At 45.6% G+C, this 19,844-nt stretch overlaps 1 protein-coding gene across 2 annotated transcripts in view; it reads left to right on the plus strand.

The window, feature by feature from the left end:
* Positions 1–610: 610 nt before the first annotated feature.
* The window catches only part of LOC104988029 (rho GTPase-activating protein 10-like), a 74,557-nt gene continuing 55,323 nt past the window's right edge, over positions 611–19,844 (plus strand). Inside the window, exons 1-3 of one of the 2 annotated variants that reach the window (XM_010839164.1) lie at positions 611–1,131; positions 14,950–15,045; positions 15,119–15,180. In XM_010839164.1, the coding sequence (XP_010837466.1) occupies positions 15,178–15,180 (3 nt within the window). In that variant the 5' untranslated portion in view covers positions 611–1,131; positions 14,950–15,045; positions 15,119–15,177. Of the gene's footprint in view, positions 1,132–14,279; positions 15,046–15,118; positions 15,181–19,844 lie in introns of those variants that run through there. The other variant, XM_010839163.1, reaches the window with a different exon arrangement.

Here is a 19,844-nt window from a genome sequence, read left to right on the forward strand (position 1 = left end):
AACCAGTCCATCCTAAAGGAGATCAGTCCTGGGTGTTCATTGGTGGACTGATGTTGAAGCTTAAGCTCCAGTACTTTGGCCACCTGATGTGGAGAGCTGACTCATTTGAAAAGACCCTGATGCTGGGAAAGATTGAGGGCAGGAGGAGAAGGGGATGACAGAGGATGAGACGGTTGGATGGCATCATCGACTCGATGGACATGGGTTTGGGTGGACTCCAGGAGTTGGTGAACAGGGAGGCCTGGGATGCTGCGGTTCATGGGGTCGCAAAGAGTTGGACAGGAGTCAGCAACCGAATTGAACTGAATCCTCCCCCATCCCCTTTCCTCTTTGGTAACCATAAGTTTGTTTTCTGTTAGTCTATTTTTGTTTTGTAAATAAATTTATTTGCGTATTTTTTTTCTAGATTCCACATATAAGTGGTAGATGATATTTGTCTTTCTCTGACTTCACTTAGTATGATAACCTCTAGTTGTATCCCTGTTGCTGGAAATGTCATTATTTCATCTTTTTTAATGGCTGAGTAATATTCCTGTGTGTGTGTGTGTGTACCACATCTTATCCATTCATTTATTGATAGACATTTAGTTTGCTTCTTCCGTGTCTTGACTATTATAAATAGTGCTGCCATGAACATAGGGGTGTATGTTTTTTCTGAATTAAGAGTTTTTTCCCCTGGGTCTGTGTCCAGGAGTGGGTTTGAAGGATCATACGGCACCTCTAGTTTTTAGTTTTTTTAAGGCACCTCCATACTGTTCTCCATAGTAGCTGCACTAATTAACATTTCCCCCAGCAGCATAGGAGGATTTCTAAAGGAAATGTTTTGTACTCACTGGCCTTGCATGTGAGTCTCACTCATGTCCTCTGCCAACTACCGCATGGCTCTTAGCAGGGAGAGAGGCTCCGCCTCTGTGAGGGGGTGTCTTTCTGAGGACCTTGGGCTGTCCCTCCTCTCCTGTCCCTGGGCTGGCTAATGTCGCTGGGGAGGGGCCTTAGACAGCTGCGTGTGTCACGTCCTTCCGTGGGAAAGAAATGAGCAGAGCCGTTTGGAGTCTCCTGAGAATTTCACTTTGGAAACGAAGATGGGAAAAGCAGTGAGAGCTGAAGTTGAAAGAATGCATCTGAGTTGATGTGAGGATGCTGGAAAGGCCCCGGCCTTCCAGGAATGGCCAGGCCGCGGACCCTGTGGGGCAGCAGCAATTCCGACAAGAGGAGTTGTCGTGAAATAGAAGAAAACACCCCATTTCAAGTGGGAGGAAAGTAAACACTCAGAGAGCAGCCGCGTGGTATTAACGGCAGAGAGAGGGTCCCAGGGCAGACTGTACTGCAAGTTCTTAGCACAAGTTGTTCCCTATTTTTTCTCCCTGGCTCTTTGCAGTTATGTTCTCGTGACTTTATTGCTTGCATTCAAAGGCCCTAACTTACATAGGGCACAGAATAGATGGAGTTCTCTTTCCATCACAAGGACTCACCTCCTTTTGTTCATGGTACCTCACTGTCTCCCCTGTGGTTTATGATATGAATTTAACTCATTTTTGGGGAACCCTGTTCACCGCCCCCCCATTCTTTGCTGTTTTTTTCTGATGACTTTAATTTTTTTTTTTTTTTAAGTTTGTTTTCTGCTGAACTCCACTGGAATGTGTCATTTTGACTCTGCAGAGTGGGTGGTGATCGCCCATCCAGTGGGGGCCGTGACTCCCTTGGTTGGCCGTCACGTCCTCTTCTTATTTTATCCCACGCCCTGGGCCGTGCCGAGTGAACGTGCAAGTCATCGGGCATTTCTTGTGAAATGCTTAATTTGGGGTACAAACGGGGAGGTGTTAGGCCTTCCTTAGAGTGAGTCATGTTTGATTCAAATAATTTTATTTTAAAGGAAACGAGAGACTTCCCTGATGGTCCAGTGGTTAAGGCTCTGGCTTCCAGTTCAGGGGTGTGGGTTCAGTTCCTGGTTGGGGAAGTAAGATTTGACATGCTGTGTGGCATGGCCAAAAGTTAAAAAAGATGAAAGATATTAAAGGAAATGAGTATTTGTTTGTGAGAAATGGGAGACTTAAACTGCAGCTCTTGGCTTTGGTCAGCAGCTGAGTATCTAGTCCGCACAGTGAAATGGTGACACACTGGCTGAAGGGTGGGAAAGCTTATATTCTTTCCGTCAGGTGAACACTCTGACATCTAAATCCTGGCTGATATTTATTTTGGACCTTAAGCATATGCTGTGGTTAACAAGGCAGCTTGTCTTGACAGTATTCCCTGTACGTGGTTTTATTTTTCTTTTCTGTCTCCCCTTCCTTAAGATATTTTGGAAACTGCTTTGTTTGCCAAGTTACTATATTCAGTTCTGAAATGTTTGAATAATATTATGTTTTGTCATTGAGCTTAAATCCTCGATCTGGGAAAACAGTACTCGCAAATAGTGTTCTTGTCTTCTGTATATTACCTTGCACCTCAAGGTTACCTATTTTTCTTAAGAAAAAACTATCATGGTGTATTTGTTTCCTAGGGCTGCCATAGCAGAAATCCCACAGATGGGGCGGCTGAAGCAATGGAAATGTACTGTTGCACAGTCTTGGAGGTTAGAAGTCCAAGATCAAGGTGTCAGCAGAGGTGGTTCATTCCCGGAGCTGAGAGGGAGGAGCCTGGCCCAGGCCTTGCTCCTTGGTGGTAGATGGACCTCGTCTCCTTGTGTCTCTTCACCTTGTCTTCTCTCTTTGCATGTTTCTGTGTCCTTTTTTTTTTTTTTTTTTAAAGGACACCCGTCATTGAACTAGGACCCGTCATAATGACCTTGGGACTCCCCACACGGCACTATTGGTAAAGGACCCGCCTGCCAGTGCAGGAGACTTAAGAAACTCGGGTTCAATCCCTGGGTCAAGAAGATCCCCTGGAGGGCGGCATGGCAACCCACTCCACTATTCTTGCTTGTTGTGTTTTTTAGATTCCACCTGTAAGTGATACCGTACAGTAGCTGTCTTTCTCTGTCAGACTTGCTTCACTTAGTATAACAACACCTGCAGGTCCATCCATGTTGTCACAAATGGCAAAACGTCATTCTTTTTAATGGCCGAGTGGTAACCCGTTGTGTATTTCTACCACACCTCCTGTATTCCGTCATCTGTTGATGGGCACTTAGGTTGCTTCCCTATTTTGGCCGTTGTAAATAACGCTGCTGTTTACATTGGGCTACGTGTATCATTTTGAATTAGTGTTTTCATTTTATTTTTAAGATATCTACCCAGGAGTGGAATTGCTGGGTCATATGATAGTTCTATTTTTAGTTTTTTGAGAGGCCTCCATACTGTTTTCCACAGTGGATGCACCAGTTTTCATTCCTACCAACAATTTACGAGGGTTCCCTTTCCCCCACATCCTGGCCAACCTTTGTTATTTGTGATCTTTCTGATAATAACCATTCTGACAGGTGTGAAGTGATAGCTCATTGTGGTTTTAAATTTACATTTCTCTGATTAATGATGTTGAGCATTTTTTTATATGTCTGGCCATCTATATATCTTTGGAAAAATGTCTATTTAGTTCTGCCCATTTTTTAAATCACTTTAAAAGTATTGAGTTGTATGAGCTGTTTATATATGTTGGATATTAACTCCTTATGGGTCATAAGATTTGTAAATATTTTCTCCCACTTAGTAGGTTGTCTTTTTGTTTTGTCAGTGGTTTCCTTTGCTATTCTAAAACTTTGAGGACCACCGGTTTTTGTTGCTCAGGTTTAGGTACTTCTCTGGATGTGTCAATGATCCTGCTGCTGCTGCTGCTAAGTCACTTCAGTCGTGTCCGACTCTGTGCGACCCCGTAGACGGCAGCCCGCCAGGCTCCCCTGTCCCTGGGGTTCTCCAGGCAAGAACACTGGAGTGGGCTGCCATTTCCTTCTCCAATGTATGAAGGTGAAAAGTGAAAGTGAAGTCGCTCAGTCGAGTCTGACTCTTCGCGACCCCACGGACTGCAGCCTACCAGGCCCCTCCATCCATGGGATTTTCCAGGCAAGAGCGCTGCAGTGGGTGCCGTCGTTTTCACCATACGTTCTTGTTATTTAGCTTTGTTGGTCCATCAGCATTTCTTGTTTTCTCATGTGATTAGAGAAGGTAGAAGTTGAGCGGGTGTTAGCCTGGTTATTCTTTCTCATACTTAAGCACTTCGCCTTATCCCACAGCATGTGTATGCGTGCACACACGTGTGTGTGTGTGTGCACGTCCTTTGCGGCTTCTCTCCGGGACGTGCTATTCAGCTGGTGGACCATGTGTCCCCCACTAAGAGTGTACCTGTCACTGCCATTCTTTGCCTCACCAGGCTAAACCAAGGCTGGATTCTGTACTAAAATCTGGATTCTAGCGAGTGCTCTCCTTGAATTAGGTGTGTGAAATTGAGCTAGTTGTCCACAGCTGTGCTTTCTTCCCTGCCTGTAGAGTGAGGGGAAGACTGTCTGTGATTTTCAGATTGACTCCCGTGGGATCTGGTCTCACTGGGGAGCACTCAGTGGGAGATGGGGGCGCCTCAGGCAGGGTTCTTCATCCTGCCTCCACCTGGGCAGTTGTGCGTACCTCTTGGTTCCACTGTTGACTGGTTGTGTGATCTTGGCTGAGGTGCTTGACCTGTGTGTCTCAGTTTCCTCCTCTGTAAAGTGGGCATGATGACAGAACATGCCTCTCGGAGTTGTGGTGATACCCAGATGAATCAGTGAACACAAGGTGGTTAGGAGAGTACCTGACATTATCAGGTATGGTAGGCAGTGTAATGACTCTCCAAAGATGTCCCTTCCTAATTACCGGATAACCTGTGAATGTTAATTTTGGTGGCAGAAGAGACTCCGCAGTTGGGAGTAAGGATCCTGAGGCGGTGAGATTATCCCGTGTTGTCATGGTGATCCCATTGTAGTTATGGTGGTCCTTAAGAGAGTAAGAGGAGGAGACGTAATGACAGAAGCAGAGGTTGGAGGGATGTGATTGACGGCTGGGGGGCATGAGCCAAGGATTGTGGGCACCCTTTAGGAGCTTGAAAAAGCCGGCAAATGTATTCTCCTCTAGGGCCCCAGAAGGAATACAGCCCTGAGGGACCCGTCTGGACTTCTGACCTCTAGAAATAGAAGATAATAAGTTGGTGGTGTTTTAAGCCACTCAGTTGGTGGTAGTTTACCTTAGAGCAGCAGCAGGAAACAAATGTAGAAGTGTTAGCTGCTTAGATGTGTGGCCGAAGTTTGAATGAATGTCGTTCTCATCTGACAGCCTGCGGTGGCAGCTCCTCTCTCTATACAGACACCCTCACCCAAAAAGACTCCCCACGTTTGTAGAGGTGTGCAGCATGGCTGAGGTCTGGAATGCGGCAGGGTGTGGCGGTGAGGATTGGGTGGTGGTCTGCCTTGGGTGGTCAGGCAGGAAGTGTGCCTGCCCTGTGGGATTCTCTGCATTGCCCAGATCATATCCCTCTGAAGCGTTTTTCGTAATGACGTGATCACTTTGGTCAACAGTATCTGGTTGTCTGTCATGCTCCATATTGGGTCTTTTTTTCTAGTTTTTATTTATTTGTTTTGGGCCATGCAGGGTTTTTTGCTGCTGTGTTGGCTCTTCTCTAGTTGGCAGCAAGTGGGGGCTGCTCTCTAGTTACAGGTGTGCAGGCTTCTTATTGCAGTGGTCCCTCTTGTGGAGCGTGGGCTCTAGGGCACGTGGGCTTCAGCAGTGGCAGCTCCTGGACTCGAGAGCACAGGCTCAGTAGTTGTGGCCCACAGGCTTAGTTGGGCTTCCCTGGTGGCTCAGATGGTAAAGAATCTGCCTGCAGTGTGGCAGACCTGGCTTCGATCCCTGGGTGGGGAAGATCCCCTGGAGGAGGGCATGGCAACCCACTCCAGTATTCTTGCCTGGAGAATCCCCATGGACAGAGGAGCCTGGTGGGCTACAGTCCATGGGGTAGCAAAGAGTTGGACACGACTGAGCGACTAAGCACAGCACAGGCTTAGTTGCCCCACAGTATGTGGGATCTTTCCAGATCAGGGATTGAACCCATGTCTCCTGCATTGGCGGGCAGATTGTTTACCGCTGGGCCACCAGGGAAGCCCCTCCGTATTGGGTCTCGAGTCCTGGTTTATGCATTTGTTTTGAGGCATCTGCATCTTTGTGGACTCAGCTTGTGTTCCTTTACCCCCGGCATTTGTCAGTTCAGGCCATTCTATTACTAGTGACTTGAGGTGGGGTTTATTCTGTGATTAAGAAGAACTCTGCACAAGCATTCTAATTGGGTTGGATTGGAGAGTTAGGGCTAGGATGGCTTTAATGTAAGAGTTGCACAGATGGTACTGGCCCTTGAGCTGCTCGAAGTATAGCCTGTGATGTGGCCTTCAGGCCATGACTAGCCCAGTAAGGCATTCTGGGCTGGAGAGACATTTGCACCACTTAAAAACTATCAGATGAGTTGTTTTCTTTGTTTTTTGACTAGTATAGAGAGGCCAGACGGCTATTCTTGTACACGGTGCTGCAGTCAATTCTGTAAATCTGGAAAAACACGAAGGAAAAATGAGAAGCCCGTCCACAGTCCTGGAGGAATTTTGTTTCACTTCCAAGTTCCTTGGATTAACATCAGCATTATTTCCTCGGCATGCATCTGACGTGAAAGAAATGAAGTTCTTAGAGTCTGCACCCTGTTCTTCTCTAAATAAAACACAGAGGAATTTGGGGACGTGTTTTGATGTGCAGAATGGGTGGTGGCCCTTCCCTTGGCAGAGCCGGTGCATATTTGATAATCTAGCGATTTCAGTCTCTACATGCCGAGGAATGTGAGCTTCTGTGTGCAGTTTGTCCATTTGGAAAAAGAGTTTAGGATTTGATATGGTGAAGAATCCTGAGTTTCAAATTTCGTGAGTGAGAAAGGTACATTTATTGGCTGCTTCATTTTCCATCTCAAACTGGGAATTAGAGAGCATGCCACGGTTCCTCAAGGGTGCCATTTAGTGGTTTGGTTGATGGGATGGGAAGTTGCAGAGAGATCCTGTGGTTACAACGTTATTCCCAGGGCCAGTCTTGTCACTTCAGGGGCTCTCATGTACCCAGAGGGCTACCTGGCAGTGACGTAGAACAATCTGAACAGAGAGGTTTCCCTTCCTTCCAAGTGTCCGTATGTGTCTAATCGTTCAGAACTACTAGGTGCATAGGTGGCTGTGCTGTAAGAAATAATCTCGTTTGTCAAACCATCAAGGATGAGTGGGGCAATTCCAGCCAGCGTCTGGAGGCTCTCCAAACCTGGATTTAAACTGTGGTTAGGAACTTCCTTGGTGGTCCAGTGGCTAAGACATTGCACTCCCAATGCAGGGGACTCAGGTTCGATCCCTGGTGAGGGAACTAGATCCTAAATGCTACAAATAAAGTGTGGTTGGATCTCTCCATGTGGAGTTCTGCCCTCAGACTGAGTAGGTCTCAAATACAACTCCTCATCTCTCAAATTTCTTCCAACCCTGGCTGTATTTTTCTCTTCCATTTGTCTGCAGATTGAAGACCTAAAAGTTCCACTCTGGGAGACTCTGGAAGCGGCAAGTTCAGTTGAAAGACTGCAGATCCTTTTAATTCTTTTAAGTCAGCTATGCTTTTTGTGCACACAGGCATCATATTGGGCTTCCCAGGTGGCTCAGTGGTAAAGAATCCACCTGCCAAGGCAGGGAGACACAAGAGATGTGAGTTTGATCCCTGGGTTGGGAAGATCCCCTTGAGAAGGAAATGGCAACCCACTGCAGTATTCTTGTGTGGGAAATACCATGGACAGAGGAGCCTGGTGGGCTGTAGTCCCTGGGGTCACAAGAGTTAGACATAACTTAGCGACTAAATAACACCACCGACAACAAAGGTTTGGTCTTATCCAGTAGTATGTGCCAGCCTTGAAGGTGTTCCTAGAGAGTAGTGCTATAATTTACCATCCTTGGGAATCAGCATGCAGGAGAGGATGAGGGACATGGAAACATATGGTATATGAATTTTCCATTTAGTTCAGTTCAGTTCAGTCACTCAGTCGTGTCCGACTCTATGTGACCCCATGAACCGCAGCACGCCAGGCCTCCCTGTCCATCACCAACTCCCGGAGTCCACCCAAACCCATGTCCATTGCGTTGGTGATGCCATGCAACCATCTCATCCTCTGTCGTCCCCTTCTCCTCCTACCCCCAATCCCTCCCAGCATCAGGGTCTTTTCAAATGAGTGAGCTCTCCACATCAGGTTGCCAAAGTATTGGAGTTTCAGCTTCAACGTCAGTCCCTCCAATGAACACCCAGGACTGATCTCCTTTAGGATAGACTGGTTGGATCTCCTTGCAGTCCAAGGGACTCTCAAGAGTCTTCTCTAACACCACAGTTTGGAAGCATCAATTCTTCTGCTCTCACCTTTCTTTATGATGCAACTCTCACATGCACACGTGACCACTGGAAAAACCATAGCCTTGACTAGACGGACCTTTGTTGGGAAAGCAATGTCTCTGCTTTTTAATGTGCTGTCTAGGTTGGTCATAACTTTCCTTCCAAGGAGTAAGCATCTTTTAATTTCATTTCAAGCGTCTTTTAATTTCATTCAGTCACCATCTGCAGTGATTTTGGAGCCCCAAAAAATAAAGTCTGACACTGTTTCCACTGTTTCCCCATCTATTTCCCATGAAGTGATGGGGCCAGATGCCATGATCTTAGTTTTCTGAATGTTGAGCTTTAAGCCAACTTTTTTACTCTCCTCTTTCATTTTCATCAAAAGGCTCTTTAGTTCTTCTTCACTTTCTGCCATAAGTGTGGTGTCATCTGCATATCTGAGGTTACTGATATTTCTCCCGGCAATCTTGATTCCAGCTTGTGCTTCTTCCAGCCCAGCGTTTCTCATGATGTACTCTGCATATAAGTTAAATAAGCAGGGTGACAACATACAGCCTTGAGGTCCTCCTTTTCCTATTTGGAACCAGTCTGTTTCATGTCCAGTTCTAACTGTTGCTTCCTGACGTGCATACAGGTTTCTCAAGAGGCAGGTCAGGTGGTCTGGTATTCCCATCTCTTTCAGAATTTCCCACGGTTTATTATCCATTTAGTTTGAGCCATTCAAGAGAACTAGTTGAGATCTGTGCAAAGGCTCTGGGAATCATGTCAAATCTCCCCAAAAGTCAGAACAATGTGATGGAGAAGACATCAGTAGAAGCTTGAGAGACCAAGGAGTTGATCCTTTGCCTCCAGGTCATAATATGAGCAGTCTAAAGAGGTCTGTGAGTTTGATCAAGTCACTAATCTATCTCTGAACCTGCTTAACCCATCTGTAACTTAAGGTAACATCAACACTCACCCTTCAGGCTGGTTATAAGAAATAAGTGAAATATTATTTGTAAGTCCATTAGCACAGAGTAGGCACTCAACAAAGGCAGTCGCATCTAGTGGGCCCTTCATTACCTTCCCCTAGCAGAGGAGTACTGCCAGCCATTGTAACTGAGACTGGTTGAGTTTCATGTGCTATGATAAACCTTTATCTTTGGCACAGAGCATCTTTGTACTTTTTTAATGGACTGTGTAAATGTAGTAAAGTGTCTTATGATTTTGTTATGTCTGAAAAGGCAGCAGAGATCTCTCAGAGTATAAACTACATGGGAGAGTGTGCTGTGCTTAGTCACTCAGTTGTGTCCACTCTTGGCAACGTCATGGACTGTAGCCCACCAGGCTCCTCTGTCCATGGGGATTCTCCAGGCAAGAACACTGGAGTGGGTTGCCATGCCCTCCTCCAGGGGATCTTTGCAAGCAGAGGTTCAAACCCGGGTCTTCCACATTGCAGGTGGATTCTTTACTGTCTGAGCCACCAGGGATTTAAAATGTACTTTAGAGACTTCCCTCGTGGTCCAGTGGTTAAGAATCCATCTTCCAATGCAGGGGACATGGTCGGGGAGCTAAGACCCCACGTGCCTCAGGGCAGCAGTGCCTGGGAGCCACAACTAAGACCTCATGCAGCCAAAAACAAGTAAATATTTAAAAAATGTACTACACAACAGAAAAGGTGATAAATTTGTGATGATTAAATGGAACTGGAGTTTAGAGTGGTGAAATTTTTAAGCAATAAGAAGTTTTTTTAATGAACTCTTAATAACACTAGAAAGAAGTCAGTGGAGGGGAAAAATGATTATATTCTAAAATAAAAATAGATGTAACTATAATACCTAGCACAGAGGTAAGAGAGAAAAGTATGGTATTTACATAGGAAGAAATGTATCATATTAGCTGTGCAAATATGATTCAGTTCAATTCTGCTGTTATAAATAGTTTCAACTAATGAGATTAGGAATTGAAATAAATGTTGAGAAATGGATGCATTTAAATTATAGCTTTCTGGAGAGTATCTTGCCCTGACATTATGAAAGCATGATTCTTGAAGTATTTTTTGACATGGTAGTTTTGGATAAAATAAAGGAAGAGACTCCAGAGGGGAAAAATAGATTTTATACCAGCATTTATGGTTCTGTGGGCTTCTCTGGTGGCTCAGATGATCAAGAATCTGCCTGCAATGCAGGAGACCCGGGTTCAGTCCCTGGGTAGGGAAGATATCCTGGAGAAGGGAATGGCAACCCACTCAACTGTTCTTGCCTGGAGAATTCTTTGGACAGAGGAGCCTGGCAGGCTAGAGTCCATGGGGTCATAAAGAGCCTCTGACACGAGCGAGTGACTAACATGGTTCTATATGTATAATATAAGCATTTATATGTTGTTTATATATGGCATATATAAATAAGTACATAGAGATTTACATAGATAAACACACAAATGGAACCAATTACGTGCCCCTGTTGAGAACTGGCAAACATTAGCAAAATGGAATACGATAAAGTTATTAAAAATGATAATAAGCCCACACACTCACTATTTGGAAACAGCTGCATGAACTAAAAAGCAAAAACTGTCTGGTCCCTGTTTCAAAGATAGAGGGAAGCACAAGGGTGCCAGCTGCTGCCTCAGGGCTCAGATAAGCTGAGGCGGGAGAAGAGAGAACCCCGAGAAAATACTGGCTAAATGAGGCAGTTTCAGGTGAGCAGCGCTGTGAAGGTCGCGCGCTGTGGAACAGAGCGGGGTGTAGGGCACAGGGGCGATGATTCTGGGGAGGGTGGTGGGAGGGGCAGGTTTCTGTGAAGGAGCCAGGCAGACGGAGGTGCGGGCGGGGAAGGAGCCCTTCCAGGACGGGACAGCACTTTGAAGCCTGGTAGTCTGGAGTGATTTGGCTTGTGTAAACCAAGAACAGGCCAGCATGGCCAATCCTAGGGAATAATCCTATGTTTGCCTGGATTAACTCTGGACTGGCCTTGATAGCCAGGGTTTATATTTTTTTTAAGAAGATATATACCTTTATTATTTTATTTATCATGCCCCTTGGCATGTGGCATATTAGTTCCCTGACCGGGGATCGAACCTGTGTGCCCCCCTGCCAGCTCAGAGCTTAACCACTGGACTACCAGGGAAATCCCCAGGCTTTACATTTTTATGATTTAAACATTTTTATTGTTTAGATGTGAAATTTTGGTGGAAATACAGAAATATGGGAACCAGGTGTATGCTTTAAAGAAGAATGAGAAAGCAAATATCCGCAGACTCACCACTAGGTTATGAGCTAAAATAACCTTTGAATCCCCTCGTAGCCGTCTGTTGCATCCTCTGCCGTTGTCCCAGGTGGTGAAGATCATGTGACTTTTGAGAGAATGATTCACTTACCGTTCTTAGTTGTTCTGTAATTTTGTGACCCGTGTATGCAACGTACACATAGGGTTTAGTGGAGCTTGCTTTGAACTTCATGTGAAACAGCCATACTGTGGATTCTTTCGGGACTTCCTTCCTCCTCTCCACATTGTGAGGTTAATCTGTGTTGATGCGTGGATGTATGTTGTAGAAAGTACGCATCTGTAAGTGCACGTGTGCTGAAGTTTATCTTAGGAATTTACCTGGAAGGACAGTTGTAGGTTCTAGGTTCTTACCGAACTTATTAGATAATGCCAGAATACTTGAAAGGTGATTGTATCAATTTTTGGGCTTCCCAGGTGGCTCAGTGATAAAGAATCTGCCTGCCAAGCACGAGATGCGTGTTCTGTCCCTGGGTCAGGAAGATCCCCTGGAGAAGGAAATGGCAACCCACTCCAGTATCCTTGCCTGGGAAATCCCATGGACAGAGGAGCCTGGCGGGCTGCAGTCTTTGGGGTCACAAAGAGTCGGATAGGACCTAGCGACTAAATCACCACCACCACATACCCATTCTTACCCTTGCTGGCAGTAAGTGAAAATTTTTGTTGCTCCAGATACACCAACCCTTGAGGTTGCCAGACTTACTGATTTTTGCCAGTCCGATGAGTGTACTGAGGTGTGTTGAGATTTTCTTTTCACTTTTATAATCACTAATGAGTTTGAGCACCTTTTCATGTGGTTTTGGGCCATTTGGATTTCCTTCATTTTGTTTTGCAAAGAGCCTATTCAAATGTTTTGCCCAATTTTTTATGGGACTTTCTGCCTTACCTCAGTGATTCATAGCTGCTGTTTGTACCTTTGGGGTATGTGCTTTTTCTTTACTTTTTAATGTCTTTAAAATTTTAATACAGTCAAATTTCATTAACCTTTCTGTATTAGTCTATTTATTACTTAGTAACAAATCACCCCGTGTCTAGTGGCCTAAGCAGCAGTCTTTATTTCAGTTTGGACTCTGCCCATTGGGCAGTGTGATCTCATCTGGGCTACCTCCTTTAAGGCGGGAAGCTCTGCTTCTATGGGTGGGATGTCTGACCGATGGGGCAATAAGTGGGGGGCTTGGGCCACACATCTTTTACCGTTCAGGAGGCTAGCTGGGGCTTGATCACATGGCGGTCAGAGGCTTTCAATGGCGTGGAGCAGGGATGCGCGAAGTTCTGAAGCTGGAGGTTCCGAATTAGCAGTGTCCCTTTCATCACGTTCTGTTGGCCACAAGACCAGCCCAGATTCCGGGGGTGGGATAAAACTCTCCCTATTGCCAAAGGAGCTGAAGAGTCCCATTAAAGAGAAGCCTCCTACAAAGGAGGGGTGGAGAAGGAGACCATGCTTCCACCCATCATGTTTTACATGATGGTTGTGCTTTTGTTCTGTACTCCAAGGGTAAGAAATTACGATCCTGTGTCACCTTCTAAAACGTTTCTGGTTTAGCTTTGGAAGAATGAGGTTTCCAAATCCGTGACAGTGGAGGTTGTTGATAATGAGGGAAGCTATGCATATCAGGGCAGGGGTTCTAGGGAAAACCTTTCCACCTTCTCCACAATTTGCTGTGAACCTGAAACTACCCTAAAATAGAAACTGTTAAGAAAACATTAAGAGGCCTTCCCTGGTGGTCCGGTGGTTAAGAATCCACCTGCCAATGCAGGGGATACAGGTTCCGTCCCTGGTCTGAGAAGATTCCGCATGCCACATGCCACCGGGCAGCTAAGCCCGTGAGCCACAGCTAGAGAAAGGCCACATGCCACAGTGAAGACTCAGCGCCGCCAGAAAGAAAATAAACAGCCAGACTGTGAGAGCGGCTGGGAGAACTGGGGAGGGTTCGTAGGAAGTTTAAGAAGTGAGAAGCAGCAGCTTGTCAAGGAGGGCATTGGGGAACCATTGTGCTTAATGAGTGGAGGTAAAGAGTTGGTTAAAAAGTTTTTTTTCCCAGTGTAAAAATAAGAAATTTTTTCTTTCATTCCTTGCTTGTTAGCTGTAATACAGTGACTAAAAAAGAGAAGCTTTTTGCTGCTACCATCTTACACCGTCTTATTAAAAACAGCCCTCAGTGTTCACGTCCAGTGCTTCGATTTCTTGTCCGTATTTATTTTTTGTGTAAGCGCTCTGATCAACAGTTATGGACTGGTGTTTTGCTTTTTCAACTTTTCTGTTTGCTTGACAGGAAGTGTTACTTTACCCCAGTCTGTCAGTATTCATTGTAGTGAGCCAGGAGCCGTACGTCAGGGAGCAGCAGCTTCTAAACCTTTGGAAGCAATCAAACCTTTGCTGTTGTACTAGCTGGGTGACTTAGTGCTAACATCTCCATGGTAAAATGGGGATAACCTTTATTCTCTCTTTAGAGCACTGAGAGAGGTTTAAAGAAATACGTATCCTGTAGTATCGTGTGTGGCCTGTAACATAACTGTTGAAAGTGAATGAAAGTGAAGTTGCTCGGTCGTGTCTGACTCTTTGCGACCCCATGGACTGTAGCCCTCCAGGCTCCTCTGTCCATGGGATTCTCCAGGCAAGAATATTGGAGTGGGTTGCCATTGCCTTCTCCAGGGGATCTTCCCGACCCAGGGATTGAACCCAGGTCTCCCGCATTGCAGGCAGACTCTTTAACCTCTGAGCCAAACTGTTAGCCTGTTACAGAAGAAGAATTTTCCACTATTTTCTATGAATCACCAGTTTAGAAAGAAAAAATAGATGAGGCCCTATAGGTCTTTTGGAGAATGAATTCTTTCTGCCATTTAAGCTTGGCCTTTGGCTTACCTGGCTGCTGCTGTTTGCTTTGAAAGCTCTTTGAATCCTCTGGGTTTCTCCAGCCAGAGCTGGAGCATCAGTTCAGGGCATCTGGTGGGCTGACTGGGCTTTGAGATGTCTGTGTTTGAAATCTTGGCGCCTAGTTGGATGTCACCAAGCCTCGGGAGGTGCTCTCAGGTGCAGTGTGCCCCTAATGACGGCTGGAACTTGACTTGGCCCACGTTCTGACCTGAGTGAGTAGAGAACGGGAGACTGCTTTTGGGAGCAATATAAATATTTCTCCAGCAACTGCTCCATCCTAGAACATAGCAGACAAACTCCCTGGACGTGCCCAGGTGGGATGCCGGGCCCCTTGGCTGAGGTGCTGGGTTGTGTCTCGTCACAGCTCATGTGGAGGACAGCTCCACAGCTCTGCCATCTGAGGAGGAATCAGTTCATGCTAAACTTTGACTGGAAGCAAGGACGCCCGTGGTCACTCCATCTTTCTTTCCAGGTCTCTCGGCAGCCCAGCGGAAGTTTGCGCACTCCCTAAGAGACTTCAAATTTGAGTTTATCGGTGATGCAGAGACTGACGATGAACGCTGCATAGGTACGTAAAGACGAGGTTTTCGTTGGCTTTCCTTTGCCTTGGCCATGAAATAATGATGCCTTTCTCCTTACAGATGCTTCCTTGCGTGAATTTTCTAATTTTTTGAAGAATCTGGAAGAGCAGAGGGAGATCATGGTGAGTGGTGGGGTGTTCATGAACACATCCGTGTTTAGATGGGGGGAAATCTGGGTGTAGAAGCTGGCTCTGGTGGAGGTTTTGGTGCATTTATCTGTGGATGAGTAGAACCTGGTAATGGAAAGAAGCCTGGGTGAGGTTTGGGGAGCCTGGATTTCTAGTACCCCAGTGGCGCCACTCATGGGGAGATCTTGGACAAATTTCTGAACCTCTTGACCAATGCTCTGTGTCTTCATCTGTAAAAAGGTGCTTTGAACTGTATCAACACTTCCTAGATTTTTGTTAGCCCTGGAGCAGTTGCATTGAAATCAAGTCTCATGAAGAATCATCTTAACATATCATGAAGACAAAAGCAGGAAACTTATGGAAGGACTTATCTGGTGGTTTGGTGGTTAAGAATCCATCTGCTAATGCAGGGCACGTGGCTTTGATCCATGGTCTGGGAACTAAGATCCCACGTGTCTTGGGGCATCTAAGCCTTTGAGCTGCAACTGCTGAGCCCACGCCACAACTCCTGAGCTTGCGTACCCTAGACTGTGCGTGCTGCAACAAGAGAAACCACTGCAGTGAGAAACCCACACGCTGCAACTAGAGAGTGGCCCCTCCTCACCCCAGTTAGAGAAGGCTCATGTGCAGCAACAAACAGCCAGTGCAGTCAAAATTTTCTTTTCTTAAAAAACCAACAAAAACAACAACAACTTATGGAGAGGCAGAGGGATAGCAGGGCAGTGTTGGAACTTGCCTCATTCGGTGGGTTTCTAGGCTGTGTGCAGAGGAAGAGAACTTGAGCCTGCGAGACTTTAAAGTCCCACTTTGCCTTGAAATACACTGTCCCAACAGGAGTAGTAATAGCTCCCCTCCGTGGAGTGCTCGCCATGTGCCCAGTGCTGTGCTGAGTGCATTGTGTGCGTGATCTTACTTCACGTGAGTTCTGAGGGCGTTGAATAGTATTTACCAACATTTCTTAAACACTTGCATTTGTCTCCTGACATTCATTCACTCAACAGAGATTTACAGCAGAATCCCCACTAGATTGTGATACACTGTACTGTCACCAGTTTTTTCAGGCCTTAAAAAAAAGACAGGCTATTTTTTCTGTGTTCTCGAGAATGAGTACTTCCTAGAATTATGTTAAAGGGTAAGTGTATAAGCTGGAGGAGGAAGTGGCAACCCACTCCAGTATTCTTGCCTGGAGAATCCCATGGACAGAGGAGCCTGGCAGGCTACAGTCCTGGGGGTTGCAAAGAGTCAGATGTGACTGAGCGACTGGGCACGCACACGGCAGTGTATGAGTGAGTTCAGCTGTGGTGATAATGCTCCTGAACATGACAGCTAAGAGAATTGACCTTTACCCTGTGCCTGGTACTGGTCTAGGCTGTGTGCCTGTTACTCAGTCCTTTAATTCTCATATCAGCCTTGTGATATAGACCCTGTGATTGCCCCCTGATTCACAGATGAGGAAACAGGTGCAGCACCTTGCCCAGGATCACGTGGTGGCTGAGGGCCGGAGTCAGGTCAGGGTAGAACCAGACACTCTGAACTGCCTGCCAGCTTCCTAGATGTTGCTGTCACAAGGCCAATTGCTGGTCGGGATTTTTAGCTGGTAGGATTGTAGTAGGAGAAGGAGGAGCAAAGTGCTGATTGTTTTTACCCCCAGTTGCACAACCAAATGTTGTTTATTTTTAAAACCTATTTTTATTAAAATTTTTTATTGGTGTATAGTTAATTTACAATATGGTATTAATTTCAAGTGTACATCAAAGTCAATCAGTTATACATACACAAATATATCTACTCTTTTTAAGATTCTTCTCCCATATAGGCCATTACAGAGTACTGAGTAGAGTTTTCGGTGCTTGCTATACGGGAGGTCCTTGTTAATCTATTTTATATACAGTAGAAAGCACTAATTTTTTACTTAAAATAACAACACCCATGGCCTCTAAAGGCTTTAATGTAATTCCCACTGCACCCTGAATTCTGAGATGATTTGTGTCTGTTGGAAATACTGAAGCGGGCACAAGAAGGTACTGTGTTTGCACTGGGTTCTTTTCTGGCACAAAGTGACGTATTCAGCTATTATTAATATGCCCCTGTAGTCACTGATTTTTCAGTTCTTTAGAACAGTCTAAATGTCAGAGTGCATAAAAGTAGTGCCATGAAATCACCCTGTTAGGGCATGAAGTGGGTGTGGGCGTGGGCGTGTGGGTGGGGAAAGCGCATGTTCTTAGTTAACGTTAATAGTATCAGTTTTCTGTTCTCAACCCGCTTTGACCTTTAGTCCTATTTTCCTGGGATCCTGAGCATTCTGCATACGTGTTTGTTCTGCTTTTATGCTTCAGGTACTGTTGAGAGTCTGAGCACACAGAGGCAAACCAAGCCAAGTCCCTGCCCTCAGGGAGGTTACATTTTGGAAAGGAGAGGTGATAGACAAACTTATTGTCAAGTAGCAATAAGTGCTACAAGATAAAATTGAGGGGATTCCCCGGCAGTCCAGTGTTTAGGACTCTGTGCTCACTGCTGAGGGCCTGGGTTCAATTCCTGGTCTGGGAACTAAGAGCCCACAAGCCACCTGATGAGGCAAAAAAAAAGAAAAGAAAAACAAAATTGAGAAGGGCAAGGAGCCAGGGAGCAGGTCGGGGCACCGTTACCTCTAGAGTGGCGTGGGAGGGAAGTCTTTGCGGTGGAGAACTGTGACAGCATCTTGGTACCCGGGGGAGGAGAACTTTAGGCAGAACGGTGCTGGAGTTTACCTCTACAGAAACACAGGGTGATACTCTGTAGCTGGTGCTCTGTATTCGTGGAGTTTGCCTTTGCAGATCAAAAATATTTGAAAAAAGATTCAGGCAAGTTCCAAAAAGTAAAACTTGGATTTTCTACATGCTGAAACTCTTTGTCTACCGTATACATTGTAGTCACAGCTATTTACATAGCATTTTCATTAGGCCTTATTGTGCTTTTCAGATACTGTGTTTCTATTGCATGTTGTTGGTGACCTTAAGTTAAGCAAGTCTTTAGGCCCCATCTTCCCAATGACATTTGCTCCCTTTTTGACTCGGTCACATTTTGATAGTTCTTGTTAAAGTTCAAACTTTTTCATTGTTAATACATTTGTTGTGGCTGTCTGTGATCAGTGATCTTTGATGGCACTACGGCAAAGAGATCACGACTCACTGAAGGCTCAGATGATGGTTAGCATTTTATAGCAGTAAGATATTTCTAAATTAAGGTATGTACATTGCTTTTTAAAGATATGATGCTATTGCACACTCAGTGAACTGGTGGCTTAGATGGTAAAGAATCTGCCTACAATGTGGATGACCTAGGTTTGATCCCTGGGTTGGGAAGATTCCTGGAGAAGGAAATGGCAACCTGCCCAAGTATTCTTGCCTGGAGAATCCCATGGATGGAGGAGCCTGGTGGGCTACAGTCCATGGGGTCACAAAGAGTCGTACACGACTGAGCAACTAACACTTTCACTTCATATTAAAAACATAGCTGTGTATACTGGGAAATCACAAAATATGTGTGACTTGCTTTATTGCAACATTTGCTTTTTTACAGTTATCTGGAATTGACCCTGCAATTCCAGTCTGCTAAAATTGAACCTCTAAGGTCTGTCGGTTTGTATTATGTATTGCAAGTCATCTAGAGATGATTTCAAGTATATAGGAGGATATGTATAGGTTATATGCAAGTATTATGCCATATTTACGTAGGGGACTTCAGCATCCTTGGATTTTGGTGTCCATGGCCATCCTTGAACAGTCCCCACTGGATTCTGAGGGACAACTGTACCTCTGGTTTCTGTGCCTTGAGATGAATTGGCAGGATTGTGGTCTTAGCTCCAGGCTGTCTGATAGAAAGTGTGGTTCTTAGAGCTGTTGGGAAGCTGACCTGTTGATTGAATCTTCAGCGGTGCCGGGGGTTGATTGGGCCTCTGTCTCAGGCAGGATGAGGGTGACAGGGCTGGGTTTCCAGTGCAGGGTAGAAGTAAGAACGGGATGGTGACTGTATAAGGCCATGAACCTCAGAAAGGAATGGGACAGCATGTCACAACCCCTGTGTGGGGATGGCCGCTCCCAGACGGCAGGAAATGAACCAGAGCCAGGAAGAAGTGGAGGGTGGCTGCCACAGACCACGGAGTGCAGCGGGTACCTAATGCTTCCTTAAAGTTAGTATCTAAACTGTTTAGTCTGGAAAATTGTGAGCATGTGCAGATGGAGAACTAGAATTAAACTACACATCCTCAGTGGTCGCCTTCAGTGGGCACTGCCACACGGCCAGGCCTGTTTCTCCTGAACTCCTCACCACCCCACCCCCAGTATTTTGACCAAGAGTCCAGTATTATATTGTTTTATCATAACTCTCAAAGATAATACTCTTTTGAACCACAATATCCTTGGTCAAAGATGGGCTTGATAAAGGACAGAAATGGTATGGATCTGACAGAAATGGTATGGACCAGAAGATAAGAAGCAGTGGCAGGAATACACAGAAGAACTGTACAAAAAAGATCTTCATGACCCAGATAATCACGATGGTGTGATCACGCACCTAGAGCCAGACATCCTGGAATGTGAAGTCAAGTGGGCCTTAGGAAGCATCACTATGAACAAAGCTAGTAGAGGTGATGGCATTCCAGTTGAGCTATTTCAAATCCT

The sequence above is a fragment of the Bison bison genome, unplaced genomic scaffold (assembly GCF_000754665.1).
Source record: "Bison bison bison isolate TAMUID 2011002044 unplaced genomic scaffold, Bison_UMD1.0 scf7180017864114, whole genome shotgun sequence".
Taxonomy (NCBI): Eukaryota; Metazoa; Chordata; class Mammalia; order Artiodactyla; family Bovidae; genus Bison; species Bison bison.